Below are 27,872 nucleotides of genomic sequence, written 5' to 3' on the forward strand. Positions count from 1 at the left end.
AAAAATTAGGGGGCGTCTTACACATGGGGCCATCTCTCCCCATTTTCTTAAATCTGAATCCCCCAAAATAGGGGGCGTCTTATACATGGGAGCATCTTATAGACGGAAAAATACGGGTACTTGGCAGATATAATTAAATCAGAGATCATTTGTTATAGGTATCCCAGGATGCTATTGAGCAGCATAAAGATTAGATACTTCACAAGTGAGGGCATGTAGTGGAATAAGAGTAGGGATTGTTCAGCACTTTAATAATCACAGCAAGTACAAAGGAGATGTCATTCCCAACTGTGAGCTGCAAGGATTACTCAATCTGTTAACAAAATGTTAAGCAACTTGCAATGCACATGCATAGTCTGCATTTCCTTTACCTTGGGAAAAAGCATGGGGCAGCATGACACCCTCTCCTTGTTCTTTTCCTACCCTGCACAATGTAAATAGGAGAGGCCATCAAGGCACGCAGAGACAGTTATCTCTGCTTGTATTTTACTGCCATTCTTCAGAGACTTTCTTTTTACTACTGTACCTTTAAGAATGCAGTGTCAGTTTCACCATGTCTTCTATTAACACCCTGTGCATTTTGGTCACCTATCTGGTAGCTGGTTATTAAAAATGAGAGGTTAAAGTAGTCAAATCAGCTTTCTATTAAGACACCACTGGAGAACCTGCAGCCTTCCAAGTGGTTGTGGACTACAACATCATCCCTGACCACTGGCCATGCTGGCTAGGGCAGATGGGAGTTGGCAGTCCAAGACCTGGAGAGCCATAGGTTTCCCAGTGCTGTTTTAGGAAGAAAACTTGTTCTTAATAGAAAGCAGCAAAATTAGGGTTGCCATACTTCAAAAAGTGAAAATCTGGACAGAGAAGTTGTTGACACTGCCGACATGGGCTGCCATACACCTGGAATTTCCCATACATTTAGCTATACTGCTTGTGGCTGCAGTATTCCAGATATGTCTGGGAAATTCTGGAGATATGGCAACCCTAGTCAAAATGAACAGCAAATAGTCAAAATGCTTCCCCTCTCCCCTGTCCCAACCTGTTTAGCTATCGCAATTTGTCCTGGGCCTTAAAAATGTCCAGAATGAAGATAAAAACAGCTTGATGAGGTTGTGTCAGTCCAACATAAATACAAATATAACACTATCAGTTTAAGTAAACTTGCTCTCATTCCATGGCCTAATTTAACCTGTTGGTTTAAAGTCTCTTTCTCTTTTATAATTGTAGAACCTGATGAGCTAAGAAATTTCTCTTTCTGATGGGCCTTCAGGATCAAGTTACACATGAGCTGCTGTGAGGAAAAAGATTTTTCACTCTTGATTTTATTACTACTTTATGCAAGACATACCACATGCTGTCCAATCCCTGCCCATACAAATTAGATCTTAAAAGCACTGTGGGATGCCTATTTTTGTTTACAGTAGAGCACTGTGTCCCTGGGACCCTTCCAGACATGTAAAAGTTCTCTCTCTATAAAATTCTGCTTGCTACACTGAAGTATATAGAGCATATCTGCTAAGGGGTGTCTACACCAGTGTTTCCCAACCTTTTTTGGGCAAAGGCACACTTGTTTCATGAAAAAAATCTCGAGGCACACCACCATTACAGCCCCGTGACGTCAGCGCGCAGCGTCACGCCGGGAGGGACATGAATTGCTAGCAAATTACATAATCACCTCCTTGAGGGCTGGCTCATCTTCTCCGAAGGCAGAACCCCATTAATTAACAGCACAGACTCACACCATAGCCAAGACGAGGGGAGAAAACCTCAGTCATGCACAGTCATGCACATGTGGGGGCTAAATGAGGACGAAGACCGGGCAGAGAGCAGGGTTCAAATCACCCCACCTGGCCAGGACAATCCCTGGGTGCTCCCTTGGGCCACTCACCTGACCCACCTCGCAGGGCTGTTGTTGCGAGGATAACACGGGGAGAACCACGCGCGCCCCCGGGAGCTCCTTGGAGGAGAAAGCGGGCGATGAATGCAATGCACAAAATATATGAGAGGCGACCAGGTTTTGCAGGTGAGGGGCCCCCGCCAGCCTCCGCTTCCAACACCCGGCGAAACGACGCCGAAGTTTCCCCCCGGGCTCGGCTCAGGGAGCAGCGCTGCTCCCCCCGGCTCCCCTTCGCCCTCCCGGCTCTCTCTGCCGCCCACTGGGGACCCCCCTCACCTGCCAAGTCCGGAGCGCCGGTGGAACCGCCAGGCCACGCTGGGAAACGTAGTTTGCGCACCCCGCGCGGGCGCGGAGCCCAAGGGCGAGGGGACTACGGAGGGGGAGAGGCCGGGTGCAGGGATGGAGGGACGGGTGGGTGAGCGAGTGAGTGGCAGCCGCCAAGCCTTGGCCGAGAGCCAGGAAGGGCCTCCCCGGAGGAGGAGGAGGAGGAGGAGGGAGGCGCAGAGCGGGAGGGAGGGAGGGAACCCCAGGGGTCATCTAGTGACGGCGCCCCAATCAAAAATTTGACTTAAAAAAAATATAAAATCTTTCGAATTTTTTAATTTTTCCCGCGGCACACTAGTGTGCCGCGGAACAGTGGTTGGGAAACACTGGTCTACACCACAAAATCAATCTACCTTCAAATCTGTTTAAATTGCCATGACTGCTAGTCAAAGAATCCTGAGAACTTTAGTTTTGTGAAGACGACAGGAGTCCTTAGCAAAGAAATCCCGCACCAACTTTAGGTTTTACTGTTTCTCAGTCTAGAAGTACTCAGAAGCAAACTTTTCACAATTCAGTGTGCCTTCAAGTGACCTCTATTTCATCCAGATCAAGACTGTTTAAGCAAGGCAAAGTACAAGGCCAGTTGACCTGTACTTTGTACTTTGTACATCTGGGTCTTGCTTCAACCCACAGTTAAGCTCATGTCTTGGGAAAATCAAACTGAAACAGCTGTTGCAATATGAAAAACTGAAAAAACACTCATTTATCTTGCATATTAGTAAAATAAAACAGAACAGATTTCTTAACACAAGAGCTTGAACAGCCTTATTCCAAGCTGAAATTCCCTCAGCCAGGGAGTCTAGAAAACTCTATTTCTACAGTCCATAAGGTTGTATGTACAGAATCTTGCAAATTACTTTGTTCTACATCCCACCTTTCAATATGTCCTCAAATTATTTCCCACAGATCCCTGACCTTCTACAACATACCAACTTCCCTTCTACAATATAACAAATCCAAATATTTTCCCTAATCCCAGACCAAATTGTAAATTCTGAACAAGCCCCAAATTGTACAAGCAGAATGAATAATCCAAATTAAACAAGTCTGTCCAGAGTTTGAGACTGTGAGGCACAGAATTACAGAGGTCCTGATCTCAGCAGCCCTACAGCAACAACAACCAGTAGCACTAGCATTTATGGTAATCTCAATCTGTGATCAAAGAGAATAAAGCACTGAGACACTACGGACTAAACATAAAAACACTTTAGTCACACTCCAGAACAGCAGAATATTAATACAGACCTGTAGTAGTAAACATTATGGATGATTTCAAATCCACTGTTCACATGAATCAAGTCTTTTGTAATGCTGCTATAAAATCATGAGAGATACCCCATTACTCCAGAATGGGAGACTATATAAAAATAAATTGAGCATTTTCCAATAAATATAATTCTGCAAATACATATGGTGAAAGAGATACACAATGGGACCCATATACATTATACCATCTCAGCATTATTATTTTTTATGTCAGTTGATGCTACTGTATACATGAACCATTGTCTGCAGCACATAAACTCATTTGAGCATCCAAGTTTGGGATTGGGTCAAACTGGTTTTGCAGGCTTTCACAGCACACCCTTGAAAAAGTTGAAACTAGGTCCCAGAAGCATGACCAGCTTCAAGTGTCTTTACATTTGAGTGTGATTGTCACAGACATATATTGGAGTGCTCATGAGAAATAGCACAATCCAACTGCTAGAGCAGCTATGAAGCTATTAAAACACACACACACACACCAGACTTTCCTTAAATAAATAAATACACCTGCACTTAAGCAGCTTTTAAAAAAAGAAATTAAAGGTGAAAAATTTCCTTTGGCATAAAGCTACTTGCAATACAATATAGATAATTTCAACATCACATTGATTTGTTTCGGAGTGACTAGTCACTAGAGGAAACTTTCTAAGAGGAAGCAAACAGGCCTTTCCCCATGCCTTCTTTATCTTCCCTTTTCGCCCATTAAACAACTTGTTCAGTTTTCAAGCTACTAATGCTGAACTAGGATTAGTGCCACAATAGGAATAAAGATGGTGTGCCTAGAATCCACTCAAGCCTGTTTTGCACCAGGCAAAGACTTTTCTGTATCTTATATTTATTTTATTTATTAAATTTACATACCATCCTTCATCCGAAGATCTCAGGGCGGTTAACAAGATAAAAATACAATATAGAAAAACAAAATAAATAGTTATAACGGAAACAAAACAATAACCCTCTGTTCCCACAACCACATTTAAAAGGCCCTGCTGTGATGCTGTGTCTTGTCAATCTACTGATTTTATTGGGAGGAAATGAACATCAGATTCTTCTGATCGTTTCCCATCAGTGCAAAAATTTCTGCCTGCCAGGTGGAATGATTCCCTCTCTCTGCATGCTGTTCTGGGGTTTTCGCTGAACCAGATTTGGGAGGTGGAGGGGGGCACATGAGAGGAGGGAGCCCTTGCACTGACTTTCACTTACCAACCAGATGGACTGAATCTGGGCTGTTGCTTTTCATTCTCATAGAATTTGTTAGCTGCACTGAGAACAGAAACACTGAAGGGTAGGGTACAGTGGTACCTCCAGTTACGAACTTAATTCGTTCCAGAGGTCCATTCTTAAGCTGAAACCGTTCTTAACATGAGGCGCGCTTTCGCTAATGGTGCCTCCCGCCAGCGCATGACTTCCACTCACATCCTGTTCTCAACTGGGAGCATCTACTTCCGGGTTAACGGAGCTCGTAACCTGAAGCGTTCACAAGGAGGACATGAGGTTCCACTATATAATTTCCTCAGTAAATGGCGGCTAGTCTCATTGCTTCTCAGAAAGCAACTTCTAATAAATAGCTGGGAAAGAAACCGGCATATGATCCCCCAACATCAGACAAAACTACTACATTCAGCATTCAGTTTGAGGTAAGAATGCCACCTACTGGTTCCTGGTGCTTCAAGATTGACTTGTTTTGACCCTATTTTGGCTCACAAGATGAGGCATGATCAAAAGAACTGGGAACTATTGCTGCTAGTGAAAGGAAGGGAGGATTATCTTGGCTGGAATGCAGGCTTACATAAAAGTTAAAATGTTGAATTCTTAAGTTACTGATAACGGCTTATCCGAAAACCGCATTAGTTATAGGTGAATTAACTCCAACACAAGATGTTTGGAGAGAGATCAAGAGAAAGGGGAATATCCAGTTAACACTAATGCTTTATTTTACAACCATGAGAGAAAAACATAAAGGCATACTACAAGGAAACAGGTAAAGATGGACTCAGACAAAATGTCATGGAATTACCACATACAGAACTCCAAGTAAGTTTTGAAATTAGTGCCCCAGAGCTTTCATCAACCCTACATGCAAGAATGCAAAACCAGACAGAAGAAGATGCTATAGTTACAAACTTAAATGAGCATCTATGACTTAATTTGAAAGATTTTGAAGTACAGTGGTACCTCGGGTTAAGTACTTAATTCTTTCCGGAGGTCCGTTCTTAACCTGAAACTGTTCTTAACCTGAAGCATCACTTTAGCTAATGGGGCCTCCTGCTGCCGCCGCAGCCCGATTTCTGTTCTCATCCTGAAGCAAAGTTCTTAACCCGAGGTGATATTTCTGGGTTAGCGGAGTCTGTAACCTGAAGCATATGCAACCCGAGGTACCACTGTATCTTACTTTGTCTTTCTCACCATGAGACCTTACTATGCATTGAACATGTTTGATGAGCTCTGCTTCTCCAGGTCAAATTGCTCTTAGAAAGCTGCAGAAAGGGGCCAAAGTTTCACATACATCTGGCACATACACCAAGAGTTCGTGGCAACTGCCACTGGTCAGCACATGCACACTACAACAAAGGCAGTTGCTACTAGGCTAAGGCTCAAGTTTCCATATTAGAACATCAGTTGTCCTCCCAAGCCATTCCTGAAGAAGTAGCACTCAGTCAGTACTATGAATTGCTGCCACACTGCAATCCAGTCTTACTGAGGTTATGGAAAGTTGTGTTTTACATGCTCCTCTTTTCTCCAAGAAACACATTAAAGAGCATATTTTCCTCCATCACCATATCCAGCATGGAACATAGTTTTGAGGTGTTACCCACTATAAAATCGCAATCTCCATGCATTCCTTTTCCCATTTACACTACCTATTACAATGTTTTTTGTCAATACTTTACCAACATATCCCAAACTTTTTTTTCTGTTTCATAGTCAGATAATTATTAAAACAGATAACTTCTTTCTACCTCTTTAGAATTGTATGAAATCAGTAGTTTCCTCTGCATTGTTCAAATATCATCCACAGCTGAAGCATTCCTTCTGAATCCAGCTTACGCTACTCGCAACACTTATTTAGTGCCTTACTAAGGTCTTATTTATTGCAATACTAAGGTCATCTACTTAAAACTGCACCGACCTCCATAAAAAGGCACATGGAGAAAAGGGCAAATAAATTTGAATCAAACCTAACACATGTTGCTCTTTGTGCTTGCAGAGTTGCACTTCCAGATAATCTAAAGAGTCTGACCGCCATACATCTCCACATCAAATAGACAAATGCAGTTTCCATTACAATGGCAAAACCAAGTTCAGAAAGTATCAAAAGTTGAACTAGATTCTGGCTCTTTAGAATGAATATGAAGTAGTGTCTTTCAACAGTATGTTCTATGAGGCTTGAAACCCTGCAGCTGACATGTTTAAGGACCATTTGAAAATTATCTTTACCCAGGTTTTTTTATCTGAGATCTATTTTACATTGGGGTACAGTGTACACATCACTTTTTAGTACTGTACAATGTAATGATTTTATAGTTATGTTTAATTTAGATGCTTGTTTTAATGATTTACTACATAAAGGCATCCTCTGCTCCAGATTGGAATAAGGCTTGGGTACAAAAACATTGAAATTATAATAACTATTATTATTACAAATGAAATTTCAGTTCCAGCATATGAAATTTAGCTACATGCACAAACAAGAACAATCTCTATGTCTCCCCAGGGCCTTTGCTTCTCTGTCCACACCTTTTATTTATCTATCTAATAAAATTTATATAGTGCTTAATTGTATATGAAACCTCCAAGCAATTTACAAAAAATATAAAATATACTTTTTTTGTTTTTTGTTCTGTTTTATGGTATATTTATTTGTGTTTTTAACAGTGTTGTAAGTCAGTTAGAGACCTTGGATAACGTGACTAACATCTAAAAGAAAACAAAAAAGAATTTATTATTATTAATAATAAAACTCAAAGTTAAGAACTAGTTTTAAAGAATCTGAAAATGAGTAAAATCAGCAGTTAAAATTATACATTATAAGCTAAAATTACAGACTTAAATACAGGTTAACTTCACCTGTCTGGCTAGACTTCCCTAAACAGGAGAGTTTTTAGCACATGCTGAAAAGAATACAGTGAAGGTGTCTGCCTAATGTCAATGGACAGGGAATTCCAGAGTGCAGGAGCTGCCACACTAAAAGATCAATTATTTACAAGTGTAGAACAAACATAATGTGGCACTTGCAAAAGTACAGGTTCCATGGATTGAAGTGGCTGAGTGGGCATATATAGTGTAAGGATATCCTTTAAGTAAACTAGCCTCAAGCTGTTAAAAGTTTCCTACCAACTACACAGAACTCCTATGTTTCTCTCCCATTCATTCATCCTTCATCACATGCCTGAATGGAAGCTCTACCTGTGGCACCTCCACCATATTTGGCTCTCTAGCGTCCTACACCCTCCAACAATACTGACTTGAGCATCCTGTCTTTGTTCCCAAATTGTTAGCAACAGGACAGACCCCAGCCTAAGTCCTGTGCGAATGTTTTTCAAGTCACTTTTCTCACAAAAGTTATAGTGTTTGGCAGTGGGCTTTCTCTCTTCCCCCTAAGCTTTAAACCTTTGCAAATGTTTTACGGCATCATAACAAACATCCAAGAGAGATTGTTCAGGACAGGCAGTTTTCAGCCTGTTACCTAAAGTCTACCGTATGTATTTCATCCAAAAGACTCAAGGCTCTAAACATTCCCCTCTAACCTAAGTTCCAACAAACTAAGACAGCAATTCAAAACAAGAACCTACATGTTGGTAAGACTCTACAAATGTGATTGTAGAATGCCAGCTTATGCAAAGGCCTGCGTTACTTTTAATTTTTATACAGTACTTAGCAATGCTTTGTAAATTATAAAACAACATGGCAGATGTCTGTGCTCAAGTACAGTATTGTAATGGTATGACGCGCAGCAAAGGTGTTAAGCTCCTAAAACAAAGAACCTCAAATATCTAACTGGTCAAGAATAATAAGAGGGAAAAACCTGCAATCATCCTTCCTAGAAGCTGCCCTAACAGCCCTCCTCTCTGTATCCCTCATATAGCATCTAGGACAATCTCTCCAGGAATACCTTGAGATCCCTGTATATGAATATATGAGATCCCTGTTCACTTCAGTCTAAGCATGTGGAAGAGAATGGAGAACAAGTGAAATTTCTGTTATGATTAAAATGGAAAACTCTACAATAAGGGGACAGTTTTAACCCTGCAATACCCTCTCTCAATAAAAATCCACCAAGAACCACTTCTTAAGTATTTTTAGGCATCTGTTCAAGACTTTCTTGTATCAACAGGTCTCTTCAGTTGATGGATTTTAAGAGATTGGCCCGTTATTTACAACGTTTCTGTTTTTATATTTTTCTTATCTTGACTGTGATTTAATATTAGTTGGACAATGCTTAGATGCCTTCTATAGGATTTTGTGGTTTATAAATATTTTTATAAATAAATAATAAATAAACTTTATCTCCACTCAATTTTATCTAAGATCCTCTTCCTTGACTCACTAGCAATGTGGTTCATCAGTCACCACTTGACCACAAATAGACAGTAATTAGGAATTGGGCAAGCATGCATAGAAGAAATCAACTGCCATGGAAGGATCATTTGCTAGTGGGTGGCACCTACCTCTATTATTCACTCCATCTCAAATACTTTAGAGCAGGTGTAGGGAACCTTTGGCCCTCTTGATGTTGATGAACTACAACTCCCATCAGCCCCAGCAAACAACACCAATCGCCAGGAGTGATGAAAGCTGTAGAATCATAGAATTGTAGAGTTGGAAGGGACCACAAGGGTCATCGAGTCCAACCACCGCAATGCAGGACTCTTTTTGCCCAACATGGAGCTTGAACCCACAACCCTGAGATTAAGAGTCTTGTGCTCTACCAACTGAGCTATCTGTTTGCCCAAATGTTTCTCACAGTTGCCTTAAAGATATATCATAGAATTGTAGTATTGGAAGGGACCCCAGGAGTCATCTAGTCCAACACCTGGCAATACATGACAGATGGCCATCCAGCCTCTGCTTAAAAGGAGGAAAGAGAGTCCACCACCTCTCATGGGAATCTGTTCCACTGTCAAACAGCTCTTACTGCCAGAAATTTCTTCCTGATGTTTAGTCAGAAACTCCTTTATTATAAACTGAATCCATTGGTTTGAATCCCACCCACCAGAGCAGAAGAAAACAAGTTTGCACCATCTTCCATATGATAGCCCTTTAGATATTTGAAGATGGCTATCACATATCCTCTCAGTCTCCTCTTTACCAGACTGAACATACCCAACTTCCTCAACCATTCCTAAGGCTTGGTTTCCAGACCCTTTATCGTCTTGGCTGCCCTCCTATGCACACATTGCAGCTTGTCAATATTTTTCTTAAATTGTGGTGCCCAGAACTGGACACAGCACGTCAGGTGTGGTCTGACCAAGGCAGACTAGAGCGAGACTATTACTTTCCTTGATCAGGACATACATATATACCTTCTACATGCATTAGTAAAATCTGTAAGGTTTGTAATGCCCCAAAAGTTTATGGCATAAACTATTTGTTCACTGAAACTGAAAAGATAGAATGATAAAAGCATGTTCAAGCAAATTTAAACCCAGTATGTTAATTCAAATACAGGAAGTCAGCACAAAAAGAAAACACATATACAACATTCCCATATGGTTGATGGAATTAACAAAAGCAAATGAAGCTGAACAGGCCTTGCTCCTATTACCATCAATCCCCTTACCTCTTTGATATGGCAAAGATTACAATTCAGCTCCCCCATAAGCGAATTGCCTTCAAAGATCCAGATACAAAATAAATGCCTCTTCCACAAAACACCTCCCTGTTCCAGATTTTTGAACTTTCACTAATAATGCCAAGCCCTTCTCCTCCTCCTTTTCCAAAAAAGTTCCACTCTTTCCCAGAGATATGTTTGCAAAAAAGAGCACTCTGTGGTATCTTCAAAACCAGTTTATTACATACGAAAACAAAAGATTACATATGAAAACAAAAGAAGGGCAAAAGAAACTACTTCAACAAGTAACATGCAAAAAAACCCAAATTCCTAAAGCAGGGGAACAACACAAAGTGCATTTAGCAGAATATAGGAGAAGAAACACTAAAATGTGAGACAAATTACCCTTTGTGCAATAATCATTTATTTAGACCACGAGAGAGCACTCATTAAAAATTTGGACACTCATTATGTAGCCTCTAATTCTGTGTCCTAGACTTTAAGTTTAGCGACCTTAAGGTCAGAGATAAAATGCCTAGGGAGAACACAATGTTCGCCCACTAGTTTCTGTAGGTTTCCATTTACAAAGTTTGAGTTGCATCCATTCATTCTTCCGGGAAGAAACTATCCTGTTTGGCTTACATATTTGTTACATCTAATGAAAACTCTTATCTAGGGCAAGTTTGATTGCTGTTTTAAAAGATGCCACTATATATTTGGCTGCCACACACATAAACAGTTGGCATTCTGGAATTAGGACTGCTTCACACATGACATTTTTCTTACTCAGGACCACTTTTCATGCCATGCTTTATACTCAACCACACAGAATACACACCACCTTAAGGACACCTGTCTATTACCTGCAGGTTAGCCCTTCAAAATAAACAGTAGGATCAGCTGAATAGGCACTGAGCCTTGCACCCCATAGCGGCAACCTACGCTATCTATGCCTGTACATCCTTCACAAGAGTGGTTGTGTGTGTGTGTGTTGTATATACAGTGGTACCTCAGGTTACATACGCTTCAGGTTACATACGCTCCAGGTTACAGACTCAGCTAACCCAGAAATATTACCTCGGGTTAAGAACTCTGCTTCAGGATGAGAACAGAAATCGTGTAGCGGCGGCACAGCGGCAGCAGGAGGCCCCATTTGCTAAAGTGGTGCTTCAGGTTAAGAACAGTTTCAGGTTAAGAACAGACCTCCAGAACGAATTAAGTTCTTAACCCGAGGTACCATTGTACAGGTATGTGAACCGAAGTGCAAAACGCCACATGATATAAGCAGCCCACAGAGTGCCAGAGGGTGAACCCTAGTTGCACTTGTACACGAAATCAGGAATGACAACTTAACATGCACATTTCGTTTTCCCCAGGAAGGCTTAATGTGCCAGACATTTTCTACTGCGAGAAGCACAACATCCCAAGGATTACACTCTTTGCCACAACAAATGACCCCACCAGCCTTTCCAACAGGGATGCCCCTTCATCTCCCTCAAGCCCTCCGTTTTCCGCTCCCTTCGCCTCGCGGGCCTTTCTGAGCAGCCGACCCCGGACCTCCCCTCAAGCCCTCCCCGCAGCGGGGGCAGAGGCCTCTCTGCTGCTCCTTCCGCAACCCCCTTTGGGCTTCCCCGCCCTGCCCTTCACTCGCCTCACCTCAGAGGCCCGAACCCCGGAGTCCTCCCTCCCCACCCTTTGGCCCCTCCTCCCCACCCCTTCCTTCCTACCTGCGCGGGCTCCACGCTGGCCGGGAGCCCCTCGGGCAAGGCCTGGAAGAGGAGCAGAGCCATTGCACCGAGGAGCCTCCTCTCCATCCCCCCACCCCACCCCCCGCTCCCCAGCTCTCTTCACCCGGCGACTATGAAGTCTGACCCGTGAACTGGTGTACCTCGGGAGGCTTGCCCGGCCTACGGCATGCTCCCCATTGGGCAGGAGGAGGGCCTTCTTTTCTTTCATTGGCCGCCTCCGCTGCTCTTTAAAAGACCGCCGCAGAAGCAGAAGACATGAGGCGTAGGTTCCGCCCTCTTGGGCGTCGGCCAATGAAAGGAGCCGCGAGGCGGCCATGTTAAGCGTGGCGGAAACTGTTGGGCAAAGCGAGAGAATCCGCCAACTATCAAAGACATTTAAAGGGGCAGCAGATTGAAAGCTCAGGAGGAGAGGAGCACGCAGGGTCCTTTTGGGGGGTTCGGCTTTCCGCCACCGCGGCGGGATCTTTTGATAGGTCCAGGACCATCAGACATATTGGCATTGTTAGTAAAGGATAGGCAAGATTAAAAAGGCAGCTGCTCTAGACTAGAGTAAGATGCTCATTCACACGCCGAACATGAATCCTTGTCCTGTTTCTGAGCACACGCGGCACAGCTCCCACAGCCGACTGCATTCAGTTCACTTCCTGAATCTCCACGACCCACTCACTCACCCAAGCATCGTCTGATCCTTCCATTACCGGTGACAATCGCAGCGTTTATTGGTTGGAGAGACTCTGCAGGCTGTCTTTGTGCGCCCTGTGTCTGAATGCACCTGCCTCTGAAGCAACCTTGGTGTTTGGCAAGAGAGGCATCTGCCTTGTGGCGGCTTCAGTGACTGAGGAGGTGCATAAAGGAAAGGCGGGTCAAGCTGAGAGCATGAGCCATCCAGCTGATAATAGCGTTCCTTTCATGAAGGCACGGGCAACTGATCACCATGCCAGGAAGCTGAGGGACAGCTCTGCCAGTGGCTCACCATCCAAAATGTAGTGGCCATTCTGAATGGTTTGAAGGAAAGAAAACGAAGCTATTCATTCAGCTGAATCTGGATCATCTGAATGCACTAGTTTTGAATAAGCTCAGAACTCTAGGAGGCACACAAAAATATGATCAAATTCATTCAACTGCTTAAGTGGGCTGTTTCATACATAATTACATCTACGTTAGCCTTCAGTGCTATGCTGTACCATTCATATGCTCACAGTTTTTTGTTTTTTATTATAGTATGGCAGTTGCTCACATACACTGAGGTGAAAATGCATCTCTTGCTGTTTGTACTGAGACAAAGGTACAGTATGTATGAACTAGCTGTCCCAGAGATTCATAACAGATCTAATCCTTCATTTTCTCCTCCAAACAGTGGTTCATTTAGGTAATTTTAGGCATTAGACAATGGGTCTCACACGAGGAGGGGGAGGCTCTTTAGATGTAATATGTATTACTTCACTTAGTTCAAATGACCTTGTGTCCTGCCCATTACAGTGGTACCTCGGGTTACATATGCTTCAGGTTACATACGCTTCAGGTTACAGACTCCGCTAATCCAAAAATATTACCTCAGGTTAAGAACTTTACTTCAGAATAAGAACAGAAATTGTGAAGCGGCGGCAGCAGGAGGCCCCATTAGCTAAAGTGGTGCTTCAGGTTAAGAACAGACCTCCAGAACGAATTAAGTTCTTAACCCGAGGTGCCACTGTAAATGGTAACGTGCATTATGGAGCACCTCTTCCCAGGCCATGTATATAACCCCCTCCCTCTCTGTTGTTGTTTTCAGCCAGTTAGTCAAGACCTGTTTATTCCAGCAGTCTTTTTAAAAATTAAGATTCTTTTATTGTTGTTAACCGTCAACCCCAACTCATTTGTAACTGATTTGTACAGCTTTTATGAAATTGGAATCTTCATATGCTAAGATCCACCTTGAATTGTGTATTCTCATGAAAACATCATTAAGAAGAGCTCTGCTGTATGAAGTCAAAAGCCCATTTAGTCTATCATTTTGTTCTCCTTCAGGTAGCATTCTTGACTTCAGATACTGGAGGTGGGGTGAAATTTGTTGTTATAATATTACTACAGTAATAGATGTTATTAGACCAGTTTTTGCATTTTACAGTTACATAAAGTTCTACCAGCTGAGCTGTTTGGGGCTATCCAATTCTGTCTCCCCTTTAGATAAAGGTAAAAGGACCCCTGACCATTAGGTCCAGTCGTGACTGGCTCTGGGGTTGCGGCGCTCATCTCGCTTTACTGGCCGAGGGAGCCGATATACAGCTTCCGGGTCATGTGGCCAGCATGACTAAGCCGCTTCTGGCAAGCCAGAGCAGCACACGGAAACGCCGTTTACCTTCCCACCAGAGCAGTACCTATTTATCTACTTGCATTTTGACATGCTTTCGAACTGCTAGGTTGGCAGGAGCAGGGACCGAGCTCACCCCGTCGCAGGGATTCGAACCGCCGACCTTCTGATCAGCAAGTCCTAGGCTCTGTGGTTTAACCCACAGCGTCACCTGTGTCCTCCCCTTTATTACGGCACTTATGATTTCATTTTGCAATTTCTTTATTCCTCACTCCCACCCAAAATATTATTTGGCAGCTTTGGTTACCCTTAATACTCCAGATATCACAAACTAAATACATCCAAATGTATATTGTTGGGTTTCTTTCCCCCTCACCCATCCCAACTGCAATGAAATGTAGTGAGTCAAAGATACAAATATGCATTTGCCAGCCAGGTTTTGTATGAAAACAAGAGACGTCATCTGCAGTAATACTGATCTTAACAAAATAACACTTCAAAGGATCTGGAAAGCTGTGTTTCTGGGAAGGGGAGAGGATGTAGAAGGAGGATTAAACACATATGTGGAAAACAAGAACATACGTCTTGAAAGATGTGAGAAATAGAAGTTAAAAATGCCTTGTTTTTTGTTTTGTTGCTATGTAATTCACAAAGGTTGCTGTCCCAAATTCAGTTACATGCTCAAGCTCTATTGAGCATGTAACTGAATAGCATTTAAGTGCACTTTACTTTGTGTAAGACTGACTGTAGACAAAGGAAACTTTTATTATTTCCATCTTTCAATGAAAGAGAAATCTTTTGCTATCCCTGGATCTAAATAAAATTCTAAAATGTGCTGGGTTGGATTAAGAAGTTTTACAAAAACGAAACACCCACACTTTAATGCAAAGAAAACACAAGTATACCAGAACTGAAATGAAACTAATACAGAAGAAAATTCATCAGTGGAAGATGCCCCATTTTACAGTTTAGAAATATAAATGGGTTTATCCATACAGTCCAATTTATAGGCAGTTAACACGCGGAGATCCATATAGGAACAGACTGTTGATGTTCATAGGTGGGTTGACGGCATATTCTATTGTTGTGGGATTGGGATTCAAAAAGGAGAAGGAAACTAGTAGTAGTTTTGGAAGACTTCTTGTTGGCATCCATCTGTCTTGGGAGACAATGGAGGAGTGCACCTTTGTGGGTGAAGTCAAACTGTTGGAGAGTTACAGCGCCTGCTGTGGCTGTAGAGACCAATACAAAGAGACATGTTTCATTGCAATTGAAGCAGATACGGCATCCGGTTGTGCCACTGCAGATGCACCATGACATTTCTTCTCTTTGCACTTCTTGCAGCTGTCATTCCTTCTCTGGTCACTGCTGCAGATACACAATCTGTCTCCAGGCACTATGGTTGTCTGCAAGGGATTCCCCCATGGCAGGGTTGTTAACTTTTCATCTCTGGCTGGTGCAGTAGTTTGCTCTGCTTGTTGAGTGATATTCGGAGCTACAAGCACCCACTGAAGCAGGTGGACAGTGGCAGGTCAGCGTTTTATTGACCTGGGGCTGCTCTGCCTAAGGCAGGAGGTAGCTGACCAGTGAGACACAGTGAACTTTCCCACTGATGAAGGCAACCTGTTGTGTTCATACCTTATGCCAATCAGGTTGAGTTTATAACTCATAACTGCTGCCTCACACGTTGTTTTTGCTGCATTTGTAGCACCAAAGTGACCTCTCCAGGGTGCAAGCCTGGGCAGTGTGTATAGAGGTCCTGGGCTGCCCAGATGACAAGATCCCCTCCATCTCGGCCTCTCTGATATGATCTAAAAGACCACTGTCAGTGATTGGCTGACTGCTACCAATGGCAGGCCTTTCAAGTGGCTAGGAAATACCTGAAATACCCAAACCTGAGTAGGGATAATGTGATCAAAGTATCCTGTGTGTGAAGAGAGACTGCTGTTTGAGGAAGACATACAGGCACAGAGGGCTGATATTTTGAGTTCCAGCTAACAGCATTTCAGGGGGCTGTCTGTCTCCCTGGTCTCCTGATATGGGCGCAGTGAACTTTGGCTCTCTGTTTGGAGTGTTTAAGTTGTGCCTCCACCTATGCTCAAATTATATATTTGTAAATAAGCACAATTACAGAACACCAGTAAACTTCTAGGGTCCTTTTTCCAAATGAAACCAAAAGCACTGTGTTACTGAACCTTCTCAGTTATGCTCAGTGCGGTAAGTGTAACAATATAAAAATAGGCATGACTTGCTGGTGACACCAGGTTTTTAGAAAGCTAGTTACTCCTGAATTTAAGTGGTCAGCTTCTGTTAACCTTCTTGTTTGCTCCTGTATATAGTACAGTAAACCTGCAACTTACACACATTTAACTTGTGCACAGATTTACACGCATGGCAAAAAATTAATAGAAAATTCAAAATTTTCCCAAGGTTCCAGGAAAATGATGTTGGCAATCCCACCCACCATTTAAAGATCTTGCTTATTAATTGGTTCTCTGTGATGCTTTTTATTCTGCTTTATTGCACATCTCTAAGCCACTTTCAATACTATTTCAAATATAAAAAGCAGACAATAACATTTAAAATTTTTAAGTCCCTCCAATTCATAAGATTATGGACAGCCAGAAATGAGTGTGCTAGGCTTACTCTGCATTTATATTCAGGGATACAGCAAGAGCCCAAAGAGATTTTGAGACTGAGAATGTGCTCATCTTGCAAGAATTCTGAAGCAGACTTGCAGGGATCCTATGATACAAATCAGTATAGAAATGATTTGAAATCAATTGTTCTACAGGAAATTTTAGAGCCAAGTTTAGTTTGCTTATTGCCAACTAGCTAGGTAGTGACGACACTATCAGTGTCTGAATTCTGCTGTTCAAACAAAGAGAGATGGGAAACAGAATGGAACTCTGTGTTCCTCCGCAAAAATTGGCACATGCTTCTACATCACAGAGAGTCCATGTTACTTGTAATGCAACAAGTACTGGACATGGTTAAAACAACATGGCTTGTTCCTACGACAAATTCCAGAACTGAAGTTGATGGTTCAGTGTCAAAAGTGTTTCTCTCTGTGTGTCTAGGGCTAACAGGTGGGGCTGGGCAGGTGGTTTAGGTCAGATTCACAGCATACATTTAAAGCACATCTAACACATATCTAAAGCACATTATTTTCCCCAAAGAATCCTGGGAACTATAGCTTTCCCCTCACAGAGCTATTCCCCAGCATTCTTAACTACAGTTCGCAGGATTCAGTGGGGGAAATTCATGTGTTTTAATCCATGGTGCTGACCTAGACTGGGAAAATTATTGGAGGAGTGGGAAGAGTTAAATGCCTCACTACAGAGTTGCACATAATTGGTTGCTATTGAAGTAGCATGAAATAATAGCAACAGACACTTCAGATTTCTTTCGGTTAATCCCTAAAATGATACTGAAGTATATTAATGTTATTAAAGCATATTCATATTCATGTTAGTAACCATTGATTGTTGCAGTGTGTTGTTAACTAACCTTTGAGCTAGTTATTACGCTGGTATCTTGATTGCAGATGCAGGACACATTGATTTGAGTCCATTATCTGCTTTGCATGTGGTTGTACAATCACAGCTGTGCAGTGCCTGTAAAACAGGAGTAGGCAGCCAGGACACCAGGCGTGGAGAACCTTTTTCAGCCCGAGGGCCAGATTCCCACATAGGCAACCTTCCAGGGCTTGCACTCCAATGGTGCTTGGGGCCAGAGACAAAAGCAGGTGGAGCAAAAGATGTGAGCCTCGCCTTTATATAATAGGCTTGCAATCCTGCCCCCCCTTTTGTCTTCTTGTGTAATCTCCATTAAAGCTGGTATTGCGCCTTGGGATTTGGAACCATTAAAGCAATATAATTAGTATTTTTTTAAAAAAAAGTTCAAGTAAATCTGGTCAGCTACTTTAATACCCTTTAAAGATAGGCAGGCATTTGCTAAAGGCTCCATCACTAGGGCAAATAATATTGGGGACAGGGGACACCTTTGTTTTGCACCCATTTATCGAAAACATTCCCAAATCCAAACTGTTGATTCTTAAGCAAGACTTCCACTCCATAAATGGGTTCATAAACAACTTTACAAGTTGGAAGCCCATTCTCATTTCTTTTTCTAAAACACCCAAGTTTACAATATTCAGTGTATGAGGGTCGCTCATTAAAGATTTCCCGACCCACTTCTGGTTATCGTAGGAGGATGAAATTGCACATATATAATTATACATCTCTCCATAGGTAATGTGGTAATTTGTAGCTCTGAACATGATAGAGAATTGGCATCTTTCTCCTTTGATGTACAGATGAAGTTCGGATAAGCCTATCTGGTTGGGCACAGAGTTCTAATTTATCAGTTCACGCCTCTACAGTGGTACCTTGGGTTAAGTACTTAATTCATTCCGGAGGTCCGTTCTTAACCTGAAACTGTTCTTAACCTGAAGCACCACTTTAGCTAATGGGGACTCCTGCTGCCACCGCGCCACCAGAGCACGATTTCTGTTCTCATCCTGAAGCAAAGTTCTTAACCTGAAGCACTATTTCTGGGTTAGCGGAGTATGTAACCTGAAGCGAATGTAACCCGAGGTACCACTGTATATGGTTTTCTATTTCATTCTTAGTATAAGTGATTTTCTTTTTTAAAATCATGCTTTTACAAGTTGCACTGTGTTTAAAATCACCAGGTTTTCAATAATGAGCATATGTAAGCTTATTCATCTGGGAAGGGAAATTTACCTCTAGACCATAATTCCCTGCTCCCCACAGATGAATTAGTTAATTTGACTGATCCTAGAATTTGACCCCCATTGCAGGGCTATGAGGTGAAGGCTTGTCTGAGAAGAATCAAGGTTTCTTTGGTATTTTCCAAAGAACTGGAATCATCCCGTTCACTCATTGTCTTCACTATTTGGTTTCAGGCCCAGAAACAGCATTAGTTTGTTTGCTTCTTTGTGAGTAGAGAGACTAGGTAATCAAAGCTGACTCTAAGTTTAAAGGGGAATTTCCAGTGGTGTCCCAGTCCTGCTTTTCTCAGTTGCTCAATGTAGGGTTTAAAGCTTTTTCTGCGTTGTAGCATGTTTTGGCTTCAATCCTGATAAAGACTTGTGTGCCTCCCAGTGGTTCCAAGCTTCTGGCTGTTGTTTTTTAACGACTTCTTTCTTCATCACATATTGTATAAAAACCAACTATCAGATCCCCGGGCATCTTTCCTCCTCTTAGCTTGGGGTTAAGTATTCTACAGACTTGCTCTATATCTTGCAGTAATAAATGTAAACCAGGAAACAGTTCATTAAGCCATGCTATTAAGCTTTTTATGGTCTCCACAGTAACCTTCTCCCCAGGACCCCATGTCACCCTAAGAATATTGTCGAGATTACTGACCTCGAGGTCCACCAGTATGCCACCTGACTTCTTGTTTCTCCATTGACAGGCCCCAAATAACAACTTTGTGCTTCAAGCGTAGGGTCTTCACTTTGCAATCTTTTAATTTTGACCAGTCTTCCACTATATCGGTCCTGAATTTAACCAGTATATCAGCCGTAAATCCAACATAAATGTTCCTTTTAACGCCACTGAAGAACCCACATTATTACCTCAAGGGCCTATTACTGAGGCAGCGTCCCATGCTTCAAAATGTGATCTCAGATCCCATTTTTATGTGATCTGAAATCCTTGATGCATCTTAGGTCAGGAATGCCTGAAACTGAAGCAAATCAAATTCTAGGTAAAGGTAAAGGGGACCCCTGACCATTAGGTCCAGTCATGACCAACTCTGGGGTTGCGGCGCTCATCTCGCTTTACTGGCTGAGGGAGCCGGCGTACAGCTTCCGGGTCATGTGGCATGACTAAGCCGCTTCTGGTGAACCAGAGCAGCATACGGAAACGCTGTTTACCTTCCCGCCGAAGCGGTACCTATTTATCTACAGTGGTACTTCAGGTTAAGTACTTAATTCGTTCTGGAGGTCCGTTCTTAACCTGAAACTGTTCTTAACCTGAAGCACCACTTTAGCTAATGGGGCCTCCTGCTGCTGCCACGCCGCCGGAATCCAATTTCTGTTCTTATCCTGAAGCAAAGTTCTTACCTGAAGCGCTATTTCTGGGTTAGCGGAGTATGTAACCTGAAGCGTATGTAACCTGAAGCGTATGTAACCCGAGGTACCACTGTACTTGCACTTTGACATGCTTTCGAACTGCTAGGTTGGCAGGAGGAGGGACCAAGTAACGGGCACTCACCCCGTTGCGGGGATTCGAACCGCCAACCTTCTGATCGGCAAGTCCTAGGCACTGTGGTTTAACCCACAGCGCCACCCGTGTCCCATAAATCAAATTCTAGGATCTGTCAAATTAACTGATTCATCTGTGGGGAGCAGGGAATTATGGTCTAAGCCACCATCTTGGTGGAATGATGTCACCATCCCCACTTGCTTTGATTTAAAACACATTTATAGGGACATACATCTATATAGCTATGCAAGACTAGTAATTCCACTCCCTGATTCTTTAGAAGGGCATTAGGATTGAGAGGATTGCAAAGGATAGAGACACCTCCTCAACATGACTCAGTAGTTACACATTTATTCCTGCAGTTGATGCATAATTGAATTTGTCCTGCTTTAGCTTCCAGTTCTTGAGGAAACGTTCCTGTCATCTACAACTACTGACAATGAAACTAGTATTTGCCAAGTTTCTGTAAACAAGCTATCTGATCAGCGTCATGTAGCCCAGAGATTGGCACATCAGCTTGAAATACAATTGGCACACACTGTGTATGTTTCAAGTACTATCTTGTTAATGATAGGCTATGCAGCTCTTTTGGATACGAGTACAGATACGGCTTGCATGCACAATGCCAGACTTGGTTTGGTTTGGCCTGGGTGTTTTTCCTACGGGAATCAGCACTATTTAAGAAACAAAAAACCTCTTGTGTTTGACTTGCAGGAAGCCAGAAAATAAAGGAAATGCTTTGTCTATCAACTGATCTCCCTGCCCCCCCCCCCACAGCCCAAGTGAAATGGAACCTGCTTGGTTTGTAAATCTAAAATGTACTCCAGAAGCAAAACTAAGGCTACAATTCCTCACCTTGCCCCATTCTAGTGAGTGGAAAGTTCACGGCCCCTCAGACCATGTGGTGGGCCGGACTATACCGGTAATTTGAAAAAAAATATGAATTCCTATGCCCCACAAATAACCCAGAGATACGTTTTAAATAAAAGCACACGTTCTACTCATGTAAAAACACGCTGATTCCCGGACCGTCCATGGGCAAGATTGAGAAGGTGATTAGGCCACATCCGGCCCACGGGCCTTAGGTTGCCTACCCCTGTGGGTAGGCAACCTATACCTTTAAAGTGCATTTAAAGCACATTCCCCCCAAAGGGTTCTCGGCACTATTTTGCTAAGGGTTCCTGGGAATTTTAACTCTGAGGGGTAAACTAGAATTCTGAGGGGGAAATGATGTGTTTTGGATGTGCTTTAAAAGGTACAGTGCACACATACAGAGCCTTAAAGCAAAATGACCTGAAGCACTTTCCAGGAGGAGCGGACAATGAGGCTGCTTCCCATACCCAACTTTGTCTGCTCTGAAAATTCTGAGGCAAAAGGAGTCTAAATTACTTCCCTTATCATTCAATCAATGGGACTCTGCAACCTGCTTAGAAACCCCTTGCTTCATATATCCACCTGAGACGCCACTCCTTTCCAGGTAACAAAGCTATGTGTTTTAGACCCTGCACCACGAGACCAAGCTGTACATGATGCTGATTGCATGTAAGGAACCAATATGCATTTCAAATATTATGAGACAGCCACAGTGAGGGCCTCCGAGCAAGATCAAAGTCACAGTGTACATGGAGGAACATTTTACTTCCTCCCTGCTACCATCCCATTGAAAAATATTCTGTTTGCCCCAGGAGGGAAGTTTCCGTTGGCTTCTATTTGTGTTTTGCTTAGTATGGATTTAGACTGATCTACTTCCACTTATCTGAAAAGGATCAGGGATAGAATACGATGAGGGTTTCTGTGCAATACCATGTGGGCATACAGTGGTACTTATTCTTGTAGGGAAAGTGGTTTGGGGTGTGTCTTTTTTATGCCTGCCTCAAAAAATGTTTAAGGGAGCACTCAAATAAAGGATAACCCATTTGAAAGATGGGCAGCAGGAGTAAACTTAACTCTTGAGCTACATTGCAAATTGAAGCAGTGAGGTCAGGTGGAATTTGAAACCTATCCAGGAAACCTGAGAGGGCGAACCAACTCATTACAAAAGGGGGACAGGAAGAGAAGTGAGAAGCAGATAAGCAATTCAGCCATCAGGCCAGAGAGAGGTGGAGGTTGTTTACCAGAGTTAGGGAACATCAGCTCTTGCAACATTCAGCCAGAGTGGACCAACGGTCAAGCCAATGCAAGGTAAATATTGAGACTTGAGGTACAGCTCTGTCTTCTAAAAATTGCTGATCTACAGCATATTTGGCAGGTAGAGCAGAAATACAAGCAGCTCCTCAGAAAACGATTGCAATGCTGCAAATGATGACCTCTGCTGTCAAGTGGTATATATGGCCTTTACCATCAAGTACACTGCAGTGTTGCAGCCATCTTGTTTGTCCTTTTCTGAGGTCTCCAGGCTGCAGATAGCAGACCCACTTATAATTAACCTTTGATCCAACTGTATAGCTCAGTGGAGGGTCAGATAGATGGGGAGTACTTTTGTTTGAGTAAGGAAATCAGATTGTACTTGGTCTGAGATCAGCTGACCTTGTCTCCTGGGCATAGTCGGCCAATTGGTGTTAAAGAAGGATAGAACTTTTTTTATGTACGCCACAACAGCAGCAAGAATACTTATTACAAAGTACTGAAAGACACAAGATTTACCCACTCTGGAAGAATGGCAGATGAAGGTGATGGACTATATGGAATTGGCGGAAATGACTGGCAGAATCCGAGACCAGGGAGAAGAGTCGGTGGAAGAAGACTGGAAAATTTTAAAGACTATTTACAGAAATATTGTAAAATTAATGAATGTTAGAATGATGTTGGATAGAAATTAAGTGGTTTTTAGCTTTAATACTATAAGGGAATATGAAAAATGGATTACTAATAGGTAAAAATTTAATGTCACAATATTTTAAGATTAAAGATTAGGATAAATAAAGAGGGGAAGGATTTGCTGAACTAACAAACTGAACTGGAATACAAAAAAGGGAGGCGCGAGGAGGTCCGGGAAACAAGCTAATGAAAAATAAGTAATGGAAAGATTGAGTTGTTTTTAACTGTTTTTTTATTTTGTATTTTTCTTTTTCCTTTTTTCATTTTGTAATATCTTGAAAATTTTAATAAATATCTTTTTTTTAAAAAAAAAAGAGAGAGATCAGCTGACCTTGGAGTTTAGAACAGATGACAAATGGTTGGGGAGTCACCAGTCTATCATCCCAAGCCTCCCTCAAACAGCAACAGGGATATCTAACAGACATCTGCACAAAGCTGGAGCAACAGTGAGTCCATAAAGCATCTGGAAAATAAGGTTGCATGAGGTGTAGCTGAAAATAAGGAAACTAAGTAAAGTAAAAGGAACGCAGGTGGCACTGTGGACTAAACCACAGAGCCTAGGGCTTGCTGATCAGAAGGTTGGCGGTTCAAATCCCTGCGATGGGGTGAGCTCCCGTTGTTTGGTCCCAGCTCCTGCTCACCTAGTAGTTCAAAAGCACGTCAAGTGCAAGTAGATAAATATGTACAGCTCCGGCGGGAAGGTAAACAGCGTTTCCGTGCGCTGCTCTGGTTCGCCAGAAGCAGCTTAGTCATTCTGACCACATGACCTGGAAGCTGTCTACGGACAAACGCTGGCTCCCTTGACCAATAGAGCAAGATGAGAGCACAACCCCAGAGTCGTTCGTGACTGGACCTAACGGTCAGGGGTATACCTTTATCTTTACCTTTAAGTAAAGTAAAAATAAAATAAGGTTGCAGGAGATGCAGCTGGGAAATGTTCTGGAGTAGAGGCAGAAACACTCATCACCTTACCATCCTTCTGGAAATGCCTGCCACAACCCATTCGCCTGTTTTACACAACCAGTTCAATCTATTCCATTCCAATATCACAAGCAGCCCAAGATAATGACTCTAATAATAGCCCTAGTAAAATCAATGGGGATTTCCATGTTGTCACTCAGCAGATTTCACTACTTGGGAAAGTGAAGATTTCTCATGCTTTACAGAAAGCCCCAGCAATGGATCTACACAGGGTTCCCCAACATTTTTAAATCCCAATGCAGTAGAGTATTAAGGTATGACTCAGAACATTGCATTGAAGATTCTGTGAATGTCACCAGTTCAAATCATGGAATGCCTGGGCTGTGTGTATCAAGGAAAGCAACAGCAATTTAAGAATATTTGTTCTTATCACCAATGCTTAGATCAGGCTTTTGCCAATCCTATAGAGGATGGGAATTGTAGTCAAAGACATCTGAGGGACTCACAGTGGGCTTAATGGGTTTGTAGGGTCTACAGAAGCCTAAGCCACACAGCTGAATAAATACCACAAGCAGAAAGGACTCATGGCTCCAAATGTTTACAAGAGAAGAGCCAGGGACAGTTTCTAAGATTGCAGTGTGTTTTATTCTGTTGTCTTTCCCATACATGTAACAAAGCCTTTCCCTGGCAGGATTAATGGCATGAGCTTTTCTTGACCCAATAAGCAACACTGAATGTCAGTTCATCCTGAACAAATCCAAGAATGGCAAAAAGCAAAAAATATTCCAATACTTTGCCATCCAATATGGCAGACTTTGGCTAGCACCAGCATAAACAAATATACATACACAATTGGGCAACATTTATCATAAAAATAATAAAACACATATAAAAATCAGTAAGCTCCTGGATTCAAAGAGTCATTTTCAATGCAAGGCAAATCAGATCCTTAAAATAAATTGCTGCTTAAAATATCTACCAACAAGGGACAGACTCTCATCATAATTTGGCACATGTACCTTAAATGAATACCTTGCATGAGTGTCTTCCCGCCCATCAAGCATTCTAATTTCTGCATGCAAGAACTTGATTTGCATAATGAAAGTATTTACTATTTAAAAAGAGCACATTTCAAGTGTTCAATAATCATTACAACAGTTAACTTCAAGATTGGTTAGTATTATCACCTATGGGTTGGAGATGGGGTCTAAGGCTGAGATGCAGGACTAAGGCTCACCTAAAGCCACCTGGTGAGTATGTGGCTGACAGAAGATTTCAGTAAAGGACCTGCTCAACTTACACCTGAGTGAGTGGGAGCATCAGATGTGTGTTGTCTCCAGAACAGTGCAACACCCTGGTTTGGGAGAGGTAGAAAATATGCGCTATTTGCATCCTTAACCAGCTGCACGGACAGCATGTGTCTGCACGTAGGCCCCACAGCTGCTTTTCTGTTAACCCCGGGTGGTGCCAAGACTCAGCATGGGAAATGTCGACTATTTAGAGTCAGTCTTAATACTAGCCTAAGCAAACTGGGCAACTTGGACTTCTCAATAAAGTGGCAAACCTGTGTTTGGAAATTACTTCAGAGTACAGGTGGGGGAACACACATAATGAATGTTCTTCTGGTGACCTTTCTAGCCTTACACTACTCATGTTATTTTTCTGTGCTGTATGTGGGTGTCTCTGTTTTTTGTACAGAGAAGCATTCAGTTATGTGAACACCCACCTACACTCTAAAGTGGTACAGGCCAGACAAAGGGGTGGACAACCTGAAGCCTAAGGGTCAAATGCAGCCCTTTGGATCTCTATCTGGTCTTTGAGAATCTTCCCAGGTCACACACCATCCCCTGCCCTGCTCCCCACCTTCTTTGAGTGTTTTTGCCTGTCTGGAATGTATTCTTGAACTCTTACACTGCCTCTTGTATGCCTGGATGGAGGTTGGAGGGGGGAGGTTTGTGTGTGTGTAGCCTATAGTGAAAAGGTGTGCTTTACATTTGTTGCTCTGCCCACTTTCACCTCTGGCTCCATCCACCACTGGCCCCGTGGGCCCCAGCAGGTTGACCAGAAGGGAATGTGGACAGCTCAGTTGGTTAGAGCTTGGTCCTGATAACACCAAGGTTGTAGGGTTAAATCCCCATATGGGACAGCTGCATATTCCAGCATTGATCCTCAGGGTCCCTCTTCCAACTCTACAATTCTATGATTCTAAGTGCTTGGGCTGAAAATAATTCACCACCCCTAGTTTACTTTCTCAGGGAGAACTAAGTTGCCACTGCATGAGCTGGTGGAATATTATTTTTTTCTGGAAAGGAATACTGGGGAGGCAGAACATATAGGCTCATCTTTCCAAATGAAAAAAGAAAAAAAGGTTTCACATTCACCTCTCTCCCCAGTAGCCCATCTGTGCCTGCATAGAAAATATATGTCCCACTGTGGTTCTTGAAAAGAAGTGGTGGCAGAAACATAATTCTAGTCCCATTCTCTTGTTTGACTTGAGTTTGGGCCTATAGCCTTCCAGATGTTGGTGGACAATGACTCCCATTATTAATGATCAAATTACTTAATAGTGGCTGAATTTTTGAGTGCTGCCCATGTAGAAAGACTGGTCCATTATAAAAATATTTAGTGGTTCTTAATTGATCGGTGAAGTGGTAGTGTTGTATTGTATTATTTATGCAAATTGATTTTCTCTGGAGTTAAAAATCTGATTGGGACAAACCTTGTTATGCTGAGCTCGTATTTTGCACAATTTGTATACGGTGTCTGTTTGATTAATGTGTGGCTTGCTATGCCTAATAAAGGATATTTGATTTGACTCCCATCATCCCTGACAGCTGGTCATGCTGGCTACAGCTGATGGGAGTTGGAATCTAACAACACATGGAGGTCACAAGTTGACCACCTTTTGCTTAAACAATAATTTCCTACACTGACCCCAAATCACCTACATTTACATGATTTATCTCAATGATTAAGCAGAGGAAATTGGTCTATCTGAAGGCACATGAGCAAATCAACACCATAGTGATGTAGACCTATATTTTGATTTTGAGTCATCCAGTGTGAAGCCCACAGTAACTTCCCCATTTCACATCTATTTGGAGGTTTTGTACCCTTTAGGAACCAAGACAGATTTTGACAAAGATAAGCTTGGCAGAGATTGCCTTGGAAAGACAAAATGCAGCACCCAGTTGGAAATCCCAAAGTTGCATAGAACACAGATAACGTAGCAGAACGGAGCAGGAACTATATGGCCGGGAAGGTGGAGGAAAAATCCATAGTGAGGTTACAACACCTATCCCTGTGAGGAGTGCTGTACAGCTAAGAGCTTCATAACAGCCAGACTGAATCAGGCTAAAGGTCCAGCTAGCCCAGCACCCCATTTCTCACAATGGCTAACAAGGCGCTTCTCGGAAGCTCAAAGGCAGAGCACGAGTGCAGGTCCAGGCAGCTCCCGAGATAGAGGCTTCATTCACAATCCCTTGTTAAAATAGACATAAGGCACATTGTCTCCATGTCTGGCCACAATCGATTGCCTGAGATCAGGCTCCAAATGTGAAAGGGCAATGGAGCTGGAAAGGAAAAGAAGAAAAGACTTGGT

The 27,872-nt window shown here is 42.6% G+C and overlaps 2 protein-coding genes across 7 annotated transcripts in view; both read right to left on the reverse strand.

Annotated features, from left to right (window-relative positions):
* WBP1L (WW domain binding protein 1 like) overlaps positions 1-12,928 on the reverse strand; it is a 48,835-nt gene extending 35,907 nt beyond the window's left edge. Inside the window, exon 1 of one of the 2 annotated variants that reach the window (XM_083505111.1) lies at positions 12,679-12,928. In XM_083505111.1, coding sequence (XP_083361237.1) covers positions 12,679-12,702 — 24 coding nt within the window. In that variant the 5' untranslated portion in view covers positions 12,703-12,928. Of the gene's footprint in view, positions 1-11,986; positions 12,272-12,678 lie in introns of those variants that run through there. The other variant, XM_083505108.1, reaches the window with a different exon arrangement.
* An 11,965-nt stretch (positions 12,929-24,893) lies between these two features.
* The window catches only part of SFXN2 (sideroflexin 2), a 112,890-nt gene continuing 109,911 nt past the window's right edge, over positions 24,894-27,872 (reverse strand). For 3 of the 5 annotated variants that reach the window (XM_083505119.1, XM_083505120.1, XM_083505118.1), the window contains exon 13: positions 24,894-27,843. In XM_083505119.1, the coding sequence (XP_083361245.1) occupies positions 27,744-27,843 (100 nt within the window). In that variant the 3' untranslated portion in view covers positions 24,894-27,743. The remainder of the gene's footprint in view (positions 27,844-27,872) is intronic. The other 2 variants (XR_014526712.1, XR_014526713.1) reach the window with 1 other exon arrangement.

Source organism: Podarcis liolepis, assembly GCF_965112155.1.
Source record: "Podarcis liolepis genome assembly, chromosome: 5".
In the NCBI taxonomy this organism is placed as follows: domain Eukaryota; kingdom Metazoa; phylum Chordata; class Lepidosauria; order Squamata; family Lacertidae; genus Podarcis; species Podarcis liolepis.